Here is a 19,543-nt window from a genome sequence, read left to right on the forward strand (position 1 = left end):
ATGCCAACATCATGACCTCAGTTTATTTTTTTTTTCTGTAAAGTTAACATTATATTTAGAGACCACGTAATCAGACAAAAATTGAAACTTTTATCTCTGGGGAAAAGCCATTTCGAAAAGTATATTTTGTGAATCTAATATTGAAGTGGAGGAAAGATTTAATGTAAAAAATAACTTTTTCTATTGACATGGAAATGAGAAGACAGTTAATATAAAAAAAACTTCATATTAATTGGGTAGCATCACCATGGTGAGAAATGCTTTATTAAATATAAACCCATTGTGTTGCTTAAAAATAAGAAAATGAAAGAGCCAGTAGGAAGAGATTTTGAAGACTGATGAAGAGAAGGAAAACTGATAGAAATCACTGGTAAAGCAGAAGGGTAACCCATTGACCTTGGGTGATACACACACACACACACACCCCTATTTGATTAGGGAAGAGAATTTATGATTTATTATTTTTGTTTTCCAAGAATGATTATAGCCCAGAATTATTCTTGATGTTATTATGAATTATATATGCCTTCACAAAATTCCATCTTCATGTTGAATTTTAGTGTTTATTTCTAACATATGAAGATATTATTCAAGAGGTTACTTGTATAGGAATTAATTATTTTCAAATTGATCTTCAGTCAATGCTAAAAAGAAAATATTTTCTATGCATGAAAAATAATAGAAAGACTAGAATCTCTACAACCGTAGTTCTCAACCTGCTTAATTGCCATGTTACAAATTGTAAAAAGGGTTCGCAACCCACATGTTGAGAACCGCTGCCCTAGAATAATCACCAAGAGAGAAAGTCACTTAAGATAAAAATGCATTATTTTAATTATAGGTGCTTGAAAATACATATAGCTTTCTTTGAATAATAAGTATCTATAGATGAGGTATGATTAGAAAATGCAATCTCTTTTACATGTTCAATTAAATCAACTTCATTTCAGTAATGGTGAATAATTAGAGAGGTTTTTTTAATCACAATCATACTTTGAGTCATCATTCAAAGAATCTATTTTGTTTTTTAAGAATTCTGCAATGTGGTTTACTGGATAATGACTATAGAGCTTAAAATTAATGGAAGATACTTAACAGTGATTAAATTATATGTCTTAATCAGTCTATGATTTAATATTAATGGTGGATTTAAAGAATTTTCATTTATTCACAAAAGACAGCCATCTCTGCCAGTCAACCTTGTAATCAGTGAGAATGAGCCTCAGAAGTTAGTGTCTATCTCATATGCTGAGAATAACTTAACCCAAATTATCCATAACCCATTGACCTTGATTTTTTCCTTTTTTATAAAATTCATTTTTACTGTAAGGCATTCAATCGCATGGTATTTAAATGAGATTATTGTTGTTCCTATTTTCTGCTCCAGACTAAATCAGGATGCTTAGTTATAAGGAGTTATAAAGCATTATAAGACAAAAATGCTATATATTTATTTGTCATCAAGAACAAAGGGCCTTCAGTTCTTAGAAAATTGAGGTTAGCATTTATTTTAAGTCTATTTCAAATGCAATTCCAATTTGCATTTATGTCTAGGCAGCTAAGATGCAGCATTCAACTTTATCTGAATGTCTTCCATTACAGAGAAATATACAGCCACAAAAGGTTTACTTCCTGAGAAGTTTCACTATATATATGTATTTTTTCAGGAGAAGCATATGATGTGATCTATTTGTCATAATGATAAGGTATATAGGATATTGTATTGCAACATGGTTTTAAATTTGTGGAGAAATGCTGACTTTTTTGCCAGAATAAATATAAAAATACAATATGCCTAGAACCAAAGATGTAGTTAAGAGATAAAACAGCGTTTACTGGATACTATCAAATCATTATATTATAAATATGTAAAAGGTAGTTAGGAAGTTTAATTTAAATTGTTTCCTTCTTTCCCTGATACTTGACAGGCCAACGAGATCAACAAATTACATCTGAGGCTGAGCGCAATGGTTCACTGGTAATCCGAGCACCTTGGGAGGCTGGGGTAGAAGCATTCCTTGAGGCCAAGCGTTTACGACCATCCTGGACAACATAGTGAGACCCATGTCTCTACAATAATCAAGGGAAAATCATCTGGGTGTCCATGCTCGTGGGCCTAGCTACTTGGGAGGCCAAGGCAGGAGAATCACTTGCACCCAGAAGTTTGAGATTACTGTGAGCTCTGGTTGTGCAACTGATCTCCATCCTGGATGACAGAGTGAGACCCGGTCTCAGGAAAAAATAAGTTGCATCTGCGTCCTCAATCTGCGTGGCAATACTAAAACACACTTTCAATCTTTCGTGAGATCTCTGCAAAGGGATGCATAAAATCCTGAACTGTAGTCTCCGTTGCTTCCTGTCTGAGTTGAAGTTGGGATTTGAAAGCAGGAAATCCTAGCATGAGGCAAGGAGGGAAAGTTTAAAAAGAGCTGGTAAGGAAAGGACACCTCTTATACAAGCAGTGTGGGTTTTGAATTGCATGAGAGCCTAGTAACTGTAATAACAACAAGGGCGCCTTGGTCTCTGAGCCCATCAAGAAGAGTTAAGCCAAAGATGGTAATGTCTGGCACAGTTGTAAAGATAGGGGTTCTAGTCCCCAGGCTTCCTTTACATTGTAATGGACATTTGCTTGTCATGTTATGAAGTACAAAGCTTTAAGCTCCATGAGCATGTTGAGCAGTCAGAATGTCAAGTGCTGTTGTGACTACTGAGGAACCTCATGGAAAAGACATGGTCCCATCCCGTTAGGCGTTCCTAGTCTAGGCAGAAACCAGGTGTGCCACTGACTCTCACACAAGCAGAGTTCTTAAGTGTTCTTTCTATCATTTATCTCTGTCTGTCTAATCTATTTTTCTACTTTCAAAAATTTTAAAGAAAAGTATATTGCATTTCCCCCAAATGCTAACATGACACTAGCTACAAAGATAAGATACAGGTAGTCCCCAGGTTACAAACATCTGACTGACATACAACTCGCACTTACAAACAGGGGGATTTTATTATAGCAAACCCGTAATTTATAAACATCTGACAGATGTATATGATTCTCACTTATGAATGGAAGCTATTACAAGTAATAGGGAGATGTACCTGCTCCAACTTAGATACAAATTTAACTTAAGAACAAGCCTACAAAACCCGTCTATTCATACTGTGGAGACTGCCTGTATTGTTGGTATTGTGTCATTCAAATACATTTTTAAAATCACATGCATATTCTAGTTGTCCATAACTATGTTGGAGTTTGAGAGGTTATGAAATTTGTTGAAAATCACCTAACTTTGACATAGCTAATAATGAAGATAATTCAACTCAAACAGAGATCTGTGTGGTGGAAACGCTTACAGCTAATCAGGTATCTGGCTTCTCCTCAACTTTTCACAGGCTTTTTGCAGTTAGTTGGAGAAATGTGGCTAGTTCAAACAGAACTCAGACTTATGCCAGTTCTGAGGCATAGCACTTAGAGCCAGTGAGTCCAGCTCTTTGTCTCACCTGTCATGGAAGCCAACAACACTTCCAGTGGTGGACAGCTGCGGTCTGAATATTTGGGTCTGTCCGGAGTGCATAGGTTGAAACCTAATTACCAATGCGATTCTATAAAGAGAAAGGGCCTTTGGAGGTGAGTAGAATGTGAGGGCAGAACCCTCTGAATGGGATGAATGCCCTTAGAAAGGAGATCTGATGGCAGCAGTTTGCCACTTACAGCATGTGACCGTGCCCTGAGGTGCTATCCGCGCAACTCGGGCCCTCGCCAGACACCAAATCTGTCAGTGTCAGATCCTAGACCTCCCAGCCTCCAGGAGGAACTGTGTGAAAGAGACCTTTGTCCTTTATAAGCCCCCAGTTTTTGGTATTTTTGTGATAAGTCCCAAACAAGCTAAGACTGAACTCCCAAATGGCATGTGGGTTAGAAACTGAATAGGAAATATTGTGTTACATCACTGAGATTTAAGGATTAATTTGTTATTGCATCACATTGGAGTTTATAACTCTAGCTCCCGAGCTAAGAAAGTCTCAAAATCTATGCTCTTATTCTAATATTAATGCTATGACAGTGGCGATGATTTAATAGGAAAAGAAATCCAGACACAACCGTGTTTTTGTTACTCCGACAGCCCTGAGACTGGAAGTCAAACACTGGTTTCATTTTTATATATAAACTTCAAATTAGTGGATTTACCTGCAAGGTGGTAATAACAAGGTTAAGATTCACAGATAACTAATTACAGTGTTACAGTGAATTGATAAAATGCTTAGCAGGCAACAACAATGTAAAGCCAACTGGCTTTGCCAGCTTTAACTTGCCCACCCAACATTTATTTTTCATCAACTATTCTGAATTCAATTCATTTTGCATGTATATATTATTATTTTGTTTAGGAAAAGATAAAATATTCATTTTAGTGTGATGATTCATACATTTTTGTTACTTAGAAATAGCCAACTCCATTAATTCTTCAGAATGCCTTTCCCTGCCTTGAAATGTAAACAGTATGATAAAATTCATGGGGAGTTGATGGCTGAAACATATTTAAAATAATTCTGTGACTTCTGATATGGAGTGTTTGGAGAAAGAGTTTGAAGTTTTGGAATATTAGTACATATGATGTTACTTAAAAATGGAGGAAGGGGTCCCTAAACAACTTTGACATTCTGTTCAAATCAGGATTTAAAAAAATGACCATTTTTCCTTTTTATTTATTTATTTATTTGCAGTTTTTGGCCAGGGCCAGGTTTGTACCCACCACCTCCAGTATATGGGGCCGGTGCCCTACTCCTTTGGGCCACAGGTGCTGCTCCCATTTGTCCTTTTTAAATCAATTATTCACATTTAAAATAAATACACATTTTAAGAAAGATCAGAATTCCCCTGATATTGTCTACCTTATTGTTAACAGCAGTACTGTCTTAAATATATGTGCACCTGCCCCGCACCTCATTTTTCATGGAGGAAAGAATGGAAGTCTCCTGTAGTTTTGGGTCTAAGGCCACATGGATAGTGGCAGAACCAGGTTACATCCAGATTCCCCAGCTGCTAACTGCAGTCTTCATTCTACTCTGTTTTGTCCATCACTTATTGATTCTCTTCAGGTGATATTTAAAATGCTTGAAACAATAGTAATGTCTTCAAAATCTCCTATTTTTTTCTTGAACTATGTCTAATTAATAATTGTATATATAAAGTACTAAAATTATTGATATTCCTTGAATATTTTTTCATAAATTCTGCCAACATTACTGTTAGATGCCTTTACTGTTTTTCTAAAATCTTTATAATCTGATAATTGTTCAAAGAATCTTAGGGGGTCAAAACATTCCACAAATGACTCTAAGCTGAACATTTAAATACTTGAAGATATACAAATGACTAGCTTTGCTATTGTACACATGCCACCTGAAGAACGACTCGGACCCCACTGTTTATCAGATGGCGATTTATTACACCTGTGCAGGGGACCACGGTGATTTATTATACCTGCACAGGCGGGTCACCACCCAATGGGCAAACAGCCCTGAAATGAGGGGCAGGCGGACTTTTATACCATTTTTGTTGCCATGCAAGCAAGCAGAAACAAGAGCAGAAAGTGGTCGGTTAGCTCAGGATTGGGGTTACAGTCCAGGGGGCTTCACCATGGCAGTTGGCATGAGAGGGTGGCAGTTGGCATGGGGACAAAGTTGGCTTTGGGAAATATTGCTTAGGTAAGTTTTCCACCATTATTTAGTCATTGCTAGGGGGTGGGGTAGGTTCTACCATTGTTATCTTTTGCTAGGAGTTCTTGGGAACTCAGGGAACTTCCTTGTTCTATTCTGAAACCTTTTGAGGAATTAACTCAAGGTAGGGATTTGGGATGTGTGTGGACTCAGGCTGAGACAGTTAGGAGCCTTTAGGTGTCCCTTTGCTGGGACAGTTAGGGGCCTTTAGGGGTCCCTTTGCTGGGACAGTTAGGGGCCTTTAGGGGTCCCTTTGCTGGGTACGACATTACAAATCTTTTATTTACTCATTCATTCTGTAAATGTTCACTTAATACCTACTTTGGGGAATGACCTGTGGTTTGGTGCTAGATATATAGCCATAAATAAATAGCAAGATAGCCATACTGATATTTTATAGACAGTATGTATATATATATATATCTATCTTATATATATACCCAAAAGGCTCTATGAAAATAATAAATGAGTTGCTGTAAGAGATAAAAATCTCGAGGAAAGTAGGGAGAAGCTCTCCTCCCATATGACTGATATAGATGCTTAATTAACAAGCTCAAAATTAAGTTGAGGGCTACCAGATAAGCAATTAGCTCTGTAAAGATCAGGACGCAGAGCATTTCTGCCAGTGGGAAAGCACATGTAAATTCATGAAGGCGAGAGAGAGCTTAGAACATTGAGGACATGAAAGTGCCTGAGAAGGAAAGTAGCTCAAAGTTGGGTTGGAGACCAGTTTGTTACAGGCCTTACAATTCTGGCTGGTGTTTGAGTGCAATGGAAGCCAGGTTTTAAGAGCAAAGTTATAAGACCTAATCTATGTTTCAAAAGAAAATAAAGAAGTAAGAAAGAACATAGAAGAAAAATCATCCTGGCTGTTATATAAAGAATATTCTGGGGATGTCTACTTCTGGTAACACGGGAATCTGAGCTAACATAGACTCTGCCTGTAACATAGTCTTGGGATGCTGGATATATTTACAGCTAAAAAGCAGAAAATATAGCTAAAAAGGAAATATATTCCCTGGTATCAGAAATAATGGTATCCTAAATCAGAGATACAATTTATTAATTTGATGCTTTGGCTGTCTAGATTTTTGATTTTTTTTTTTTTTTTTTTTTTTTTTGAGACAGAGTCTCATTCTGTCCCCTGGGCTAGAGGGCTGTGATGTCGTTTTAGCTCACAGCAACCTCAAAATCTTGGGTTCAAGAGATCCTTCTGCCTCAGCCTCCTGAGTAACTGGGACTACAGGCAAGTGCCACAATGCCCAGCTAAGTGTTCTATTTTTGGTAGAGATGAAGTCTTATTCTTGCTGAGGTTGGTGAAGAACTCCTGACCCTCAACCAATCCACCTGCCTCAGCTTCCTGGAGTGCTGGGATTACAGGTGTGAGCTACTGCACCCGGCCTGTCTAGAGTGTTGGAATTGACATTAGACCCCAATGTCTGGGTTCTAGAGGTTTAAGGCCCTCTCACGGATAGAAGACATAACCTTTGAGTTACATGATGAGAATTGCATAGAGACAATTTAGAAAAATTAGAAAAACTGGTATCTTGTTCAATGGGTCACTAGAAATGTACACTACTAGTCCAGTGTCACAAAAAGAAAACTTTCTCTCCACAAGGTATGAGTGTGCACATATTGAAAGTGCCATAAGAAAAGAAAAAAGAAAGTGCCATAAGAAATTGACCCTAAGCCATACTATAGGTTGTATTATTCCCATGATGGGAGAATGTCCAAGTTAAAACATATATTAAAACCTGCTCTAAACTAATGAAATCACTATTCTGGCAGTAACAAGTATGAACTACTTTGTGGCAATATTTCTAAATATTTCTGAAATGATTTATCTCTTTTGTTTTGAAACACATATTAATATTAGTTTACGTCATTTCTCTCTTAAACTCTGGCTTCCTGTTGGACTCACAATCCATTCAGCATCCTAAAGGCGTATGACAATCTCATCTTCAACTTCATTTTAACTGAATTTCTTCTTATCTTATTTGGGCTGCTTTAATACCATACTCTAAACTCTGTAGCTTTTAAACAGCAAAACTGTATTCCTCACAGTTCTGGAGGCTGAGAAGTTAAAAATCAAGGTGCCAGCAGATTCTGTGCCTTACAAGGGCTGTTTCCTGATTCATAAATGGTACCTTCTAATCTGGTTCCACATACAGTAGAAACATAGCTAGCTCTCAGGTCTCTTGTATAAGTTCACTAACCCCAGTCACGAGGGCTCTACCCTCGTGTTCTGTCGCCTCCCAAAGACCATAATCTTGGGAGTTAAGATTTTAATATGGATTTTGGGAGGACACTTTCAGATGAAAGAACACTCTTAGCCTTTCCTCAGCAACACACACAGATATATATACCCACCAATATGTGTGTATATGGAAATTGATTTACCATGACAAATGTACACGACAGTGAATCTTAACACAAAAATCAACTCTGAAATGATACACATACAAGAATTTTTGAAATTATAAAAAAGTAGAAACCATATGGAAGAATTGATGATATGAGAATAATAGAAAAAGAATAAACACTATTTACTCTACAAATCAACAACATCATCAGTGAAATTAAAAATGCAATGGATAGGGCAGCCACAGAGCTCATGCCTGTCATCCCAGCACTCTGGGAGGCTGAGGCAGGAGGATCAAGTGAGCTCAGGAGTTCAAGACCAGTCTGACCAAGAGCAAGACCCCATCTCTATTGAAAAAAGAAAAATTAGCCAGGCATTGTGGTGGGTGCCTGTGAGTCCCAGCTACTCAAGAGGAGGATAATTTGAAGCCAGGAATTTGAGGTTGCTGTGAGCTGAGATAATGCCACAGCACTCTAGCCTTGGCAACAGTGAGATTCTGCTAAAAAGAGAAAAAAAAAAAAAAAGTAATGGATGATTTAAAAGTCCCAGAAAATAGCAAAGATATGAAAATAAAGAGATAAAATTAAAGAAGGTATATTTTTGACCTTCTCATTCTAAGTTCCAAAATAAGAGATTAGGAGTAGGTAGTTAAAGATAAAATGGCTAAGAAATCCAAGATCCATTAAAGACATCAATTTTTATCTTTAAGATTAAGTTATAAGAAGGATTTGTTAAAAATAAATCCACATCTAAACAAATCAGAGTAAAGATGCTTTTAGACAGAAAAGACAGGTTTCCTATGTAAGAAAAACAACTGGACTGTATCCAAGAATTCCTCATTAGCTACAAAATAGAATAGAATGCTGGAAAATGTTAAAGAAAAATAACTCTCCACTCAGGATTCTGTATTCATCTAAAGAAATAAACATAAATAGCTGTTGACTCTAAATAAAACCACACTGATAAGAGTAACTAACTTGAGATAGTTTTTAAAAATATCAGACAACAGGGCGGTGCCTATGGCTCAGAGGAGTAGGGCACCGGCCCCATATGCCAGAGGTGGTGGGTTCAAACCCAGCCCCAGCCAGAAACTGCAAAAAAAAAAAAAGAAAAAGAAAATGTATCAGAAAACATAACGTAAGAGGCAGAGAGCAGGGCTTTGATGCATCCTCAGGACATAGTGAACTGCACCCTTGAGAGATGGAGGGGAGAGAGAGTGATTACTTTGTTAGTAAACTGAGCTTGTCTAAAATCTATTTACTTATTTGTTTTTGAAGATCTCAAGCATGTAATTTTTAGAATTTATATTTCAATAAATTAGGAGGGAAAGTGATGTTTCCTTTTCACACAGGTGAATTGTCTAGTGGTAAGTCTGGGCATGAACCACTGCTACCCAGATAGCACACAGTGCACTGATGGGTAATTTTCTTCCTCACCTCCATCCTCCTATGTCTGCAGTGGAATGGTACCTACGCACCTGTAGCTTAGCTCCCAGTTATAAGTGAGAATATGCGGCATTTGGTTTTCCATTCTTGGGTTACTCCATTTAGAATAATGACAATGAACTTCATTCAAATTGCTACAAAAGTGAACTTGTGTAAAATGTAATGTACCTACCAAAAATCTAAAAAATAAAATTATAATATACAACTCCTCAATCTATAGAGAAAGAAAAGACAGAAGAGGGAAAAATGAGAGCTCAGTCAGGCTAATGGACTTCAAAAAGGAGCAAAGGAAGCAAAGAGAGAGCTCATTGTTCAGAAAACACAAAATAATAGAATAAATGCAAAATATATCAGTAATTATAACAACTATAAATAGCACAAATCAGTTGAAAAAACATTTCCCAGACTGAACTTTTAAGAAATGCAGTTATATATTAATTTCAAGTTATCCAAGATATTATAAAACAGAAAACATTAAAGAGATTAAAAAACGATGTATCAGACAAACGCAACCAAAGAAAGCTGATGGAACAATATCAATATCAGACACAGTAGACTTCAGCCAAAGCACAAACTCAGGCTTATCTAATTAGAGGATTATCTCTCAGACAGAAAAGGAATTCAGGAAGATAATTTTGGATATGTAGGTACCCACTAACCTGTATATGAATAAAAATGGATCAAAGTATAAGACAGAATCAATACATTCACAATCATAATGCATTTCTCTTATAAAGTGATAAATAGAAAATTATCTAGCATTACAGAGAAAGTGAGGTTAAATTGGCTTAAGACAAAAGCTGGCATGGGAGATGGAGTTACGACATAAGAAATATATATATGATCTACCTCTGTATGATTTAATAAAAGAAATAAAAATAAAAACAAAAAGAGAACATCTACCTAGATGAGACGTGTTGTTGTCCTGGAGAGGGACTGCCAGTTACAGAGACGATAACAGGTGTGCCATGGTGTCCTGGAGAGGGACTGCCAGTTACAGAGACGATAACACGTGTGCCATGGTGTCCTGGAGAGGGACTGCCAGTTACAGAGACGATAACACGTGTGCCATGGTGTCCTGGAGAGGGACTGCCAGTTACAGAGACGATAACAGGTGTGCCATGGTGTCCTGGAGAGGGACTGCCAGTTACAGAGACGATAACAGGTGTGCCCTGGTAATGCAAGGGGCAAGTGTGAACTGCCACTCAGTTGGTGTACTTTTGGGTACATGGTGTTTGCCGAATTTTCCATTCTTATTCCACATATTCATCACACACAATCTCTTTGAACTCCACTTCAAGCATTTTATTGTCTATCAAAGCAGTGAGTTGAGAGTTTATGCCTCTCAGTAGCTAAGTGAAGTTTGTTGAAGTTTGGCAAGTCATTTCACTTTTCAGCCCCCATTTCCTTATCTGCAAATTGAGGTGATAAGATCAGACAGGCAAGATTTCTTTTATCATTTAATACTCCATGAATTTATGTAAGATGTTTGACATTTGGGGGAATTACTTGTTAACATGCATTTAAATCATTTATTTCACAAGGGTTTATTGTCCAACAATTAGTTTTTTCATTAAGAAATGAGGACAAATATTTACAACATGAAGGGCATGATGCATATCTGAGGTAATAGAATCCAGGGACCTGTTCGTCTGCCTAAACACACGAGATGGTTCCCTGGAGCCTGACCCTGGTATGTGTCCCCAATCCATTAAATACGTTGAAAAGAGGGGCGCTAAGTTCTCTGACACCTTTAGAAAAAGACATCATTAGCAACTTACCATATTTGAAGGGAAAAATAAAACATGAAAGTTACTAAATATAGCCTTTTTTGTTTTTTTCCAGTAAATAAATTATATTTTAAATAAAATAAGCCATTCCTTGTAACGTATTAGAACTTTGACAGCCTGGCTTCAATTTACATTATTAAAAGGAGTGATTCATGTAAACTTTCAGTTTTGTTGGTAGCATTAAAGGAAATCATGTTTTGCAGTCCCTGTGAACTGCCACATAGTAGATTTTCAGTTCCTACTTGTTTCTTTCCTCTACCCTCCTTTGGAGCATACAAAACCCATGGACGTAACATTTAACCTCTTCGCTGGAATAGTGGACTAGTTTCTTTGCAGAGTGAGTGCACAGCCATATGATAAAATGATGAATAGTGTAATATTCCTAATTTTTCTGAGGATCTAAAACTATAAAGATCACAAGCTTCAGACAGCAAAGGAAAGAGGATTCCTGAGGCGTGGGGACACGTGTCCCCCTGGAGGTAGGCTCTGTGAGCCTCTAGCCTTCAAACACACTCTCCCGGACATAGAACAGTCTATTAGGTGAGAAACACCAAGTTGTCAGGGCCCCGGCTATTGGTTAAAGTCCGTATCAGCTTCTAGAAAATAGTCACATTAGTAAACTAATAGATGGTCCCCAATTTTTCTTATGGATTAAATCCTTCAATACCCTCAGTACCCTTCAATAAACAACCACACGCTAAACATTCAAGATAATATTGTAATTGGGTTGTAGAGAGTAAGGCATTGCAGAGAAGAAAATTGAGGCCCATAGCGGTTCAAGAACTAAATCTATCTATTCAAATTGAAGGTCGTATGTTTTCAACTATGTATATTTAGATATTATAATTTGGGGTGATAATGGAAACATGAATTATCATATGAATTAAAGACATGAAAACATTCTTATCTTCACATTTCAAGACCAGGATCTGTGTTATATGGAATTGCCTAGGCCTTTCCCAGGTTGATTTATTAGTGATCACATAGTGTTGCTTTAGTTTTTTTCTGACTAATGGAGACTTGCCAACATACATGGACTATCTTTACGAGGGTTTTCTTGACCTGGAAAGAGATCCTTTATAATAGTCATGTTTTCCAGCTTCATTTTCCTTTTCTCCTTGGAAAGAATCCTTCTTCCATCAAAATTGACTTACTCGGTCTTAGAATCAGAACTTATACTTACTGGGAGAACTACCCTCAGTTTTCCTCATCTCTCTGAATTGTATCTATTCTTTAATGTCCAGCAAAAGTGAAATGTCTTCTGAGAAGTGTTCCTGGTCAGTTGCTGCCCATACTGACCACTGTTTTCCTACTCACTGACTGTTTGGATGCACTGTCTCCTCCTATGCTCTTTGTGAGTATGTTAGCTTTCAACCTGGAGGCCCCGTTACTGTGGGAACAGCTTCACGTTTTTAACTGGAGACTCTTGAATTGTAGGTCCCTCGTAAACACCTCAAGGTACGTTTCTCTAAGAGAAAGTTCTCTAATAAAAACACAGGGCCATCTCACACTGCCTCACTGGTCAACTGTGATAAGATCTAGAAATTCTTTACTGTTGGTCTGTGCTGCTGTCTGAGATATCCCGTGATGTTTGAGAAACAAGGAGCAATGAGACTCCTGTTCATCTCTGAGCAACATGTTAAGAAAAGAAGGCATCGTGGACATTCTGGGTGGCAGAACTCGACACTGCTCTGTTTGTGCGATTCCTTACTTACATGCATATATTTTGGTTTCCACTGAATAATATATAGTTCAGAGAAAGTTGCTACGAGAAACTTCTTTGCCACGAATATAATCACACATCAAAGAATCTAAAGCCCTTGAGTTTCTTTTACTATTTTTAAAATGCCAAGTCTCACTCTTGGCATTTTAAAAATAGTAAAAGATGCAGGATGCAATCTACCACAGCATTTATTGCATTTATAGGCAGGAAAGAAACTGCATTAACAACAAAATTGCATACATTAAGGGTCAGATACATTTTGGCCATCATTTAAAATCTCTCTTGGTAGAAGTGGCAAGTTTAAAAAAGCAATCTGTTTTTCTCATTCCCTCATCTCCACCCCTCTGTTGCCTTTGTTGCCTCTGTGATATAGAAACAAGATGTCATTGTTTATCAGTGTTGATATTTTTGTGAGAAATAGAATAATATGCCAAGGATATTATTTTTATATTTTAAAAATTTTACTGGTTATCTAAATCTATACTAGAATGGAGGGGTTTTTGTTGGACTTTCAACTAAGATGTATAGAAGGAAAAATTATATTAATTATATTAACTATTTATTTCAAAATATAATACTGCTTTGGAACTAAACAATCGACTCTCTATTCATTTAATCCATTACTACTGAAATATCCTTTGTTTAATGATTAGGTATTGGGAAGAAATGCCATCTTTATCCTGTACTAAAGACTATTTTGTAAAATTCCTAAAGAGCAAACTAAAACCACATTATTTGGCATCTATACATACCGAGAATTATACTCAAAAAATTCAATCCCTAAAAATAAGCTATAAAGAGCCAATGATGTCTTCTCTTTAAAGTTCTTGATGGAAGGCCACTTTTGTCTTGCTCTGTATATATTCTTGATGAATGTTTCTTTAGCATTATTTCAAACTCTGCTAAATCAATTTGCTAATCTTTCTCCCTATGATTAATTGATTTGGATAATTTGCCAAATACGTGGTTTAATAAACATATAATTATCATTTAAAAACATAAAAACCCCTACCGTGTTTGTGACACCACAGCTATGGGAGTTATCTATGGGGAGCAACTATGGGGAACTAGATGCCTGTGGGGGCAGCGGTTGTGGGGGCCGGTGAGGACAGCTAGTTCTAATCACCCAAAGACAACAAATTTTCTTTAGAAGGCGCTCTCGAGAAATACATGTTAGGTAAACAATAAAAATACTCTTTAACTTTAAAATTTTATTGTTGTGTAAAGACACATAAACTTGATTTAAGCAATCTTGTGTAAACGGATGTAAGGGGTTGTTTTTGCACCAAATGTACTTCTGATTTTTTTCTAACTGATATATAGCCTAGGACAGTGTCTTCTTCACAGAAGGGAATTTTTCAAGGATGCCTTTCAAGGAGTTAGAACCCCTGTAAATATCTTCAAAGCACCTTGTAGAATTTAATTATTTTATAATTGAAGTTAATACTTATCATCTCTTGCGAAAGCCTTCAACATCCCCAGAACTTAACATAGTCCTCAATATATAGTTGTTGCCCAATAAATGTTTATTTAATACTAGAAACTTTTCTAACAGTATGAATATGGATGAATGAGTGATTACTGATAACCATTTGGTAAGAGTTTCTGCTAGTTTTGAGAGACATTTTCTGTAAATCTTACAGAGAGAAACTCACAGTCTACCGAGAACGTAAATATGCAGCATTATCTTACCAGCTTACTCTCCTTGTTAGTTATCCTTACCCTTCTGGTATATTTGATATTTATTTCATTGATGCTATGTATTATTAGAAAAATGAGAAAAATATTCGCTTAGGCATCTCAGGGAATTCTCTTACTTCCTAAATCTCTACAAACCCATTTTCCTAGGCTCAGGAAGGCAGGATCTATAAATATGAAAATTAATAATGGCAAGTATCAGAAGTTATAACCCTGTTGGGATCACTTGCTCAAGCTCTTATTTCATTTTATTTTAATATTTTTTTATTTATTCATCCATTTATGTATTTGTCTGAGACAGAGTCTGACTCAGCCGCCCTGAGGTTTAGTGCCATAGCCTTCGTAGCTCACAGCAATCTTAAACTCTTGACCTCAACCAATTCTCTTGTCCAAGCCACCTGAGTAGCTAACATAACAGGTGCCCACTACAAAACCTGGGTAGTTTTTTTCTATTTTTTAACAGAGAGGTGGTCTCCTTTTGCTCAGGCTGGTCTCGAACTGCTGAGCTCAGGCAATCCTCCCGCCTTGGCCTCCCAGAGTGTTAGGATTACAGGTGTGAGTCACTGTGCCTGGCATTTAAGCTCTTATTTAAAATAGGTGTAATCAGCTCTTGATTATTCCTTACAATCATAATTTCACATTTGGTAAATGTTGTCTAGGTGGCTACTGGTATGCCTGATTATTAAAATTAGGAAAGAGATTAGGAAAAAAAATTTAAAGGTGCTAATTAGTATAATAATTAAGAGTCTAGATTCTGCAGTCAAAATGCTTGGGCTCAAATCTCAAAATTACCATGTACTAGCTAAGCAGCTTTGAGAAATTTAATTAACTAAGCAATGCTCCTGTTTTCTTATGCAAAATAGAATAAGGCTATTGTAAGAATTCAATGAAGTAATTCACGCCCAGAATTTAAAATAATTTCTGGCGTGTGGTAAGAGCTCAATAAATGTTAGATGCTATTATTAGTAGTAATAATATCATGTTAAAGTTACTTATTAGTGAAATATGATGAAAATACTTAATTTTTAATGTGTCGATCAGTACATGCAAATTACTACTGAACACAGTGAAAAAGAAAAGTTGGTGTCTTAAAGTTTCTTTTTTCCAGAGCACAAAGGAATACTCACAAACTGTGGTCTCCTTCTAGCAACAATAGACAGAAATACGGTTACAGAGTCAAAACGTGACTCCATCACTAAGAATAGTCACTAAAAATAATACCAGTACATGACTTGATTATTTCTCATTTAATCTGTAAATATATTTGCTTCTCTACAATTTAATAGCATATAGGTGATAAAAATCACCAAAATGAGGAAAGATAGCTCAAAAAATTGAAAAAAAAAAATTGTACCAGTTATCTTTTCAGTGATCTGGGAATAGGAAGTAAGTAATCTATTTTAGTAGTAGATTTTCAAAATCTACTGCCAAATCCTAGTACCTTCTAGAGCCTGTCTTCCTTCTCTTGTCTTTCCTTCCCATTTCAGTGCCCTAAGCTCTCCATGAAGTACTGTGATCAATTGTTGTCTCCAGGTATATTTTCGAGGGAACTCCGACTAAGACTCAAGGTCAACTCCAGGCTGTGCAGTCAGAGTTTAGGCTGAGAATGCAGAGAGGAAATGGAGCTTTCAGCAAGCGCAGAGGCCGGAGGGAAGGATTAGAATTGGGGAGTTTGTATTCCTGGACATTAGTTTCCTGACAACAGGGATGCTGTCTGCTTCCTTAATGCCCTAGCTTTGGCAGGTATTAGAGCATATTTGTAAAAGAACAAACAAACAAACAGACATCAGTTCAGAGGAGAAATGGAGGGGCCATCCCTTTCATAATCCAATTCAATTTTTGTGAAGATAGGCTCTGTTTATGTCCCTTCTCTCTGTTCCACAGCCCAGTGGTTTCCCACTGTGCCCACAGGGCCCAGAGGACCCATGTCTGATCTTTCTGCAGCTCTGCAGTCAAAGTGGGTGCCAGCACCCAAGCCAGGTGCCCAAGGGCTTTTATTCAGCCTTTGACAACTGCTGGAGGTATGGAGGTGAGCAACAGCATTTTCTCAGGTTGCAGGAGAGAGAAGAGGTGACCACAGCTATGACTGTTCAACAGCCAGCGTCGGTGGGTTCCCAGCTTTGCCACTGCTTGCCTGCATGGGTCTTTAAGTTCACATGCACTTGCCTGGTGGGAGGCTCCTGGCCCAGCTGTAAAGGTCACGGGTGTTCCTAACATTATAACCATTAGTTTGGGGAAACAGATACCATATGTATTTTTCTGGTTAAATTCCTGCTTCTCAGAGACCATTGGGATTCTTAATGGTTTTTGTAATCTTTACTACCAGGTATGGGGCCATCTAAAGTAGTTTTCATCTGAGATTACCTCAGTCCATCAAAGGTATCCTGATAAAACCTTGATAAAAAAAGGTAGAGTCTTGAACCATTTCTTTCCTGGAAGATTACAGGCTCCATAACAATTTCCCTATCTCTTTCTCCTCCTACTACTGGCCTTCACCAAGGTAAGCAGTAGAAATAAGGCTTTTTGCAAGGCGGCCTAAGCATCTCATCAACATCTTTCTACAAAAATAAACCCTCAAGTCATCCTTTGGCAAGAACAGGAGCTCTGCTGAGGTGACAGAATGTCTCTCCTCCCACAAGCAGCTGTCACATGTCAGTCCTGGAGGCAGAGGGTCATACGTGAAGCATCCTTTTGGTAGTGATGGGGGTTACATTACCTTTTAAATTTCTAAAACAGTTTCAATTTCAGGTAGTTTTTCCATATAAATACTCGACAGATCATCATCTTGTGAGTTGGGTGTTGGAGGCCAGTGGTTTTCCTGCTGGTTAAGGGAAGTGACTGACAGGAGGTGGGACAGACGGGTCTGTTTGTGGGGTGCACACAAAGCACCTAGAATAAGGAACTGTGTAGCTCCAGCCATCATGTGGAGGACGGGCTGGAGGCAGACAGTTATATCAATTAGGTGGTTTGTGGAGTATTCCAATTGAGAGATAATGAGTCATAATGCTGAATTTTAGCCATATTAGGGGTCCATGAATTTTGTGTGCTAACTTTGTGTAATACCATTTGATTTCTCATATTGCTGAGACAGCGGGTCCTGTCCAGAGGGCACCCACATGCCCTCTGCTCTACTGACAGCCCTTGTGGGAGGCAACCGTGAGGACGGGAGGCTGTGCCTGTTTCGCTCATCTTCAGGCAGCTGCCCCAGACCCCTTGCCTGTAACTGGCTGCCCTAAAGTTTGTCATCCAGAGGGTGTTTGTTTATAAATTGGATTTTTTTTTTTTTTTTGCTATAAGGTGATAAAAATCAGAGTCTGGCCACTTCAAGATGAACATAACAGCCTGAGGGGTACCATGCACCACAAAATCCTGTTCTGAAGACTCACCGGGCCATAATTTATCAGACAGTGCTTGTGCTTGGAAAGTTAAGACAAGTGGAAAGGGCTCCCTGCAGATCCCTGAATTATGGCCAGATGCTTTGATGAAGTTTTAGGGTTTGTCTGACTTCTTGCCCCGCACCCCACACAGACTAACTTCCCACTAACCAGGAACTCTGTCTCAGACACCCCACTTTCTCCACCTTTCCCTATAAAGGTGGTGCTTCTTTCTACCCCAAGATGTTAGCTCATTTTATTCCTCTAATCTGGAATACTTCTCCGTTTTTATACTCTGGGTCTTGAGCCCTACCTATACTGGTGTAATTACATGGTATGTTGAAAGTAGAATAGAAAGTGTTGCTTTTTAAGGAATGAAAGATTTGTGTTTACTAATGTTAGACTGTTACCTCCTTGTCCAATTATTTAAAAGTGTTATGACTTATCTCTCATAGGAAAATTTGTCCAAGGGGGAGAAACTATATTTTACTAAATTTTCTCTCTCTCCTCTTCCCCATAGCACACTGATGGTTGGTCATACAATGAAGGCTCAGTAGTAGTGATTGGTACTGATGGGATGGCTTATGGGTCCCCTCCTACTGACTGTATTATGTTGCAAACATGTCGTCATGATCTCGGCCCTCTCAGTTTCTTTTTCATGCTGACATATAAAACAGACGTTGATGATCTGACAGCATCAGTGTTTACTGTGGGGCTCTACTGCATTTTAAATTTCACAGAGAACACAAATAGAGTTTCACACTGGCTGGGCGTGGTGCCGGCCAGGCGCAGGGGCTCACCTCTGTGACCCCAGCACTCTGGGAGGCCGAAGCGGGTGGATCCCTTGAGCTCAGGAGTTCGAGACCAGCTTAGCAAGAGTGAGACGCCATCTCTACTACCAATAGAAAACCTAGCTGAGTGTTGTGGAGGGCACCTGTAGTTCCAGCTACTCGGGAGGCTGAGGCAGGAAGATTGCTTGAGCCCAGGAGTTTGAAGTTGGCGTGAGCTAGGATGAAGCCTGGGCACTCTACCCAGGGTGATAGAGTGAAAAAAAAAAAAAAAAAAAACAATCCCACAATGGTAGTTTAACTTTCAGCTTAAGTAAAAGGTACGGCCCATGTTACTTCAATGTGGGTTTATAAAAGTGGAACAAACCACACTGTGTTCACCTCTGCCTACAACTGAAGAGAGACAGCATTAGAGCCCCCTGGGCCTGGTGCTGCCTGGATGAGCCCACCTGCATCCTCCTGCATTATCCAGCCCTTCACTAATATGGTCATTCCAAACGTTTATTGCTAATATGGTCACCATACTGGGCAATAGGCACAATATGGAAAGGGAGAAAAATTGCCCTATTCTCTAAATACTCAGAGTTTACTAATCTTTTTTTTTTTTTTTTAAACTGGTCTGGCAAGTAAGAGAAAGATTTGTGGCAAAGT

At 38.0% G+C, this 19,543-nt stretch overlaps 1 protein-coding gene across 1 annotated transcript in view; it reads left to right on the forward strand.

The window, feature by feature from the left end:
• Positions 1–5,428: 5,428 nt before the first annotated feature.
• LOC128573098 (inactive N-acetylated-alpha-linked acidic dipeptidase-like protein 2) overlaps positions 5,429–19,543 on the forward strand; it is an 85,188-nt gene continuing 71,073 nt past the window's right edge. Inside the window, exon 1 of the mRNA XM_053573294.1 lies at positions 5,429–5,700. Within this exon, the coding sequence (XP_053429269.1) occupies positions 5,429–5,700 (272 nt within the window). The remainder of the gene's footprint in view (positions 5,701–19,543) is intronic.

The sequence above is a fragment of the Nycticebus coucang genome, chromosome 20, assembly GCF_027406575.1.
Source record: "Nycticebus coucang isolate mNycCou1 chromosome 20, mNycCou1.pri, whole genome shotgun sequence".
Lineage (NCBI taxonomy): Eukaryota > Metazoa > Chordata > Mammalia > Primates > Lorisidae > Nycticebus > Nycticebus coucang.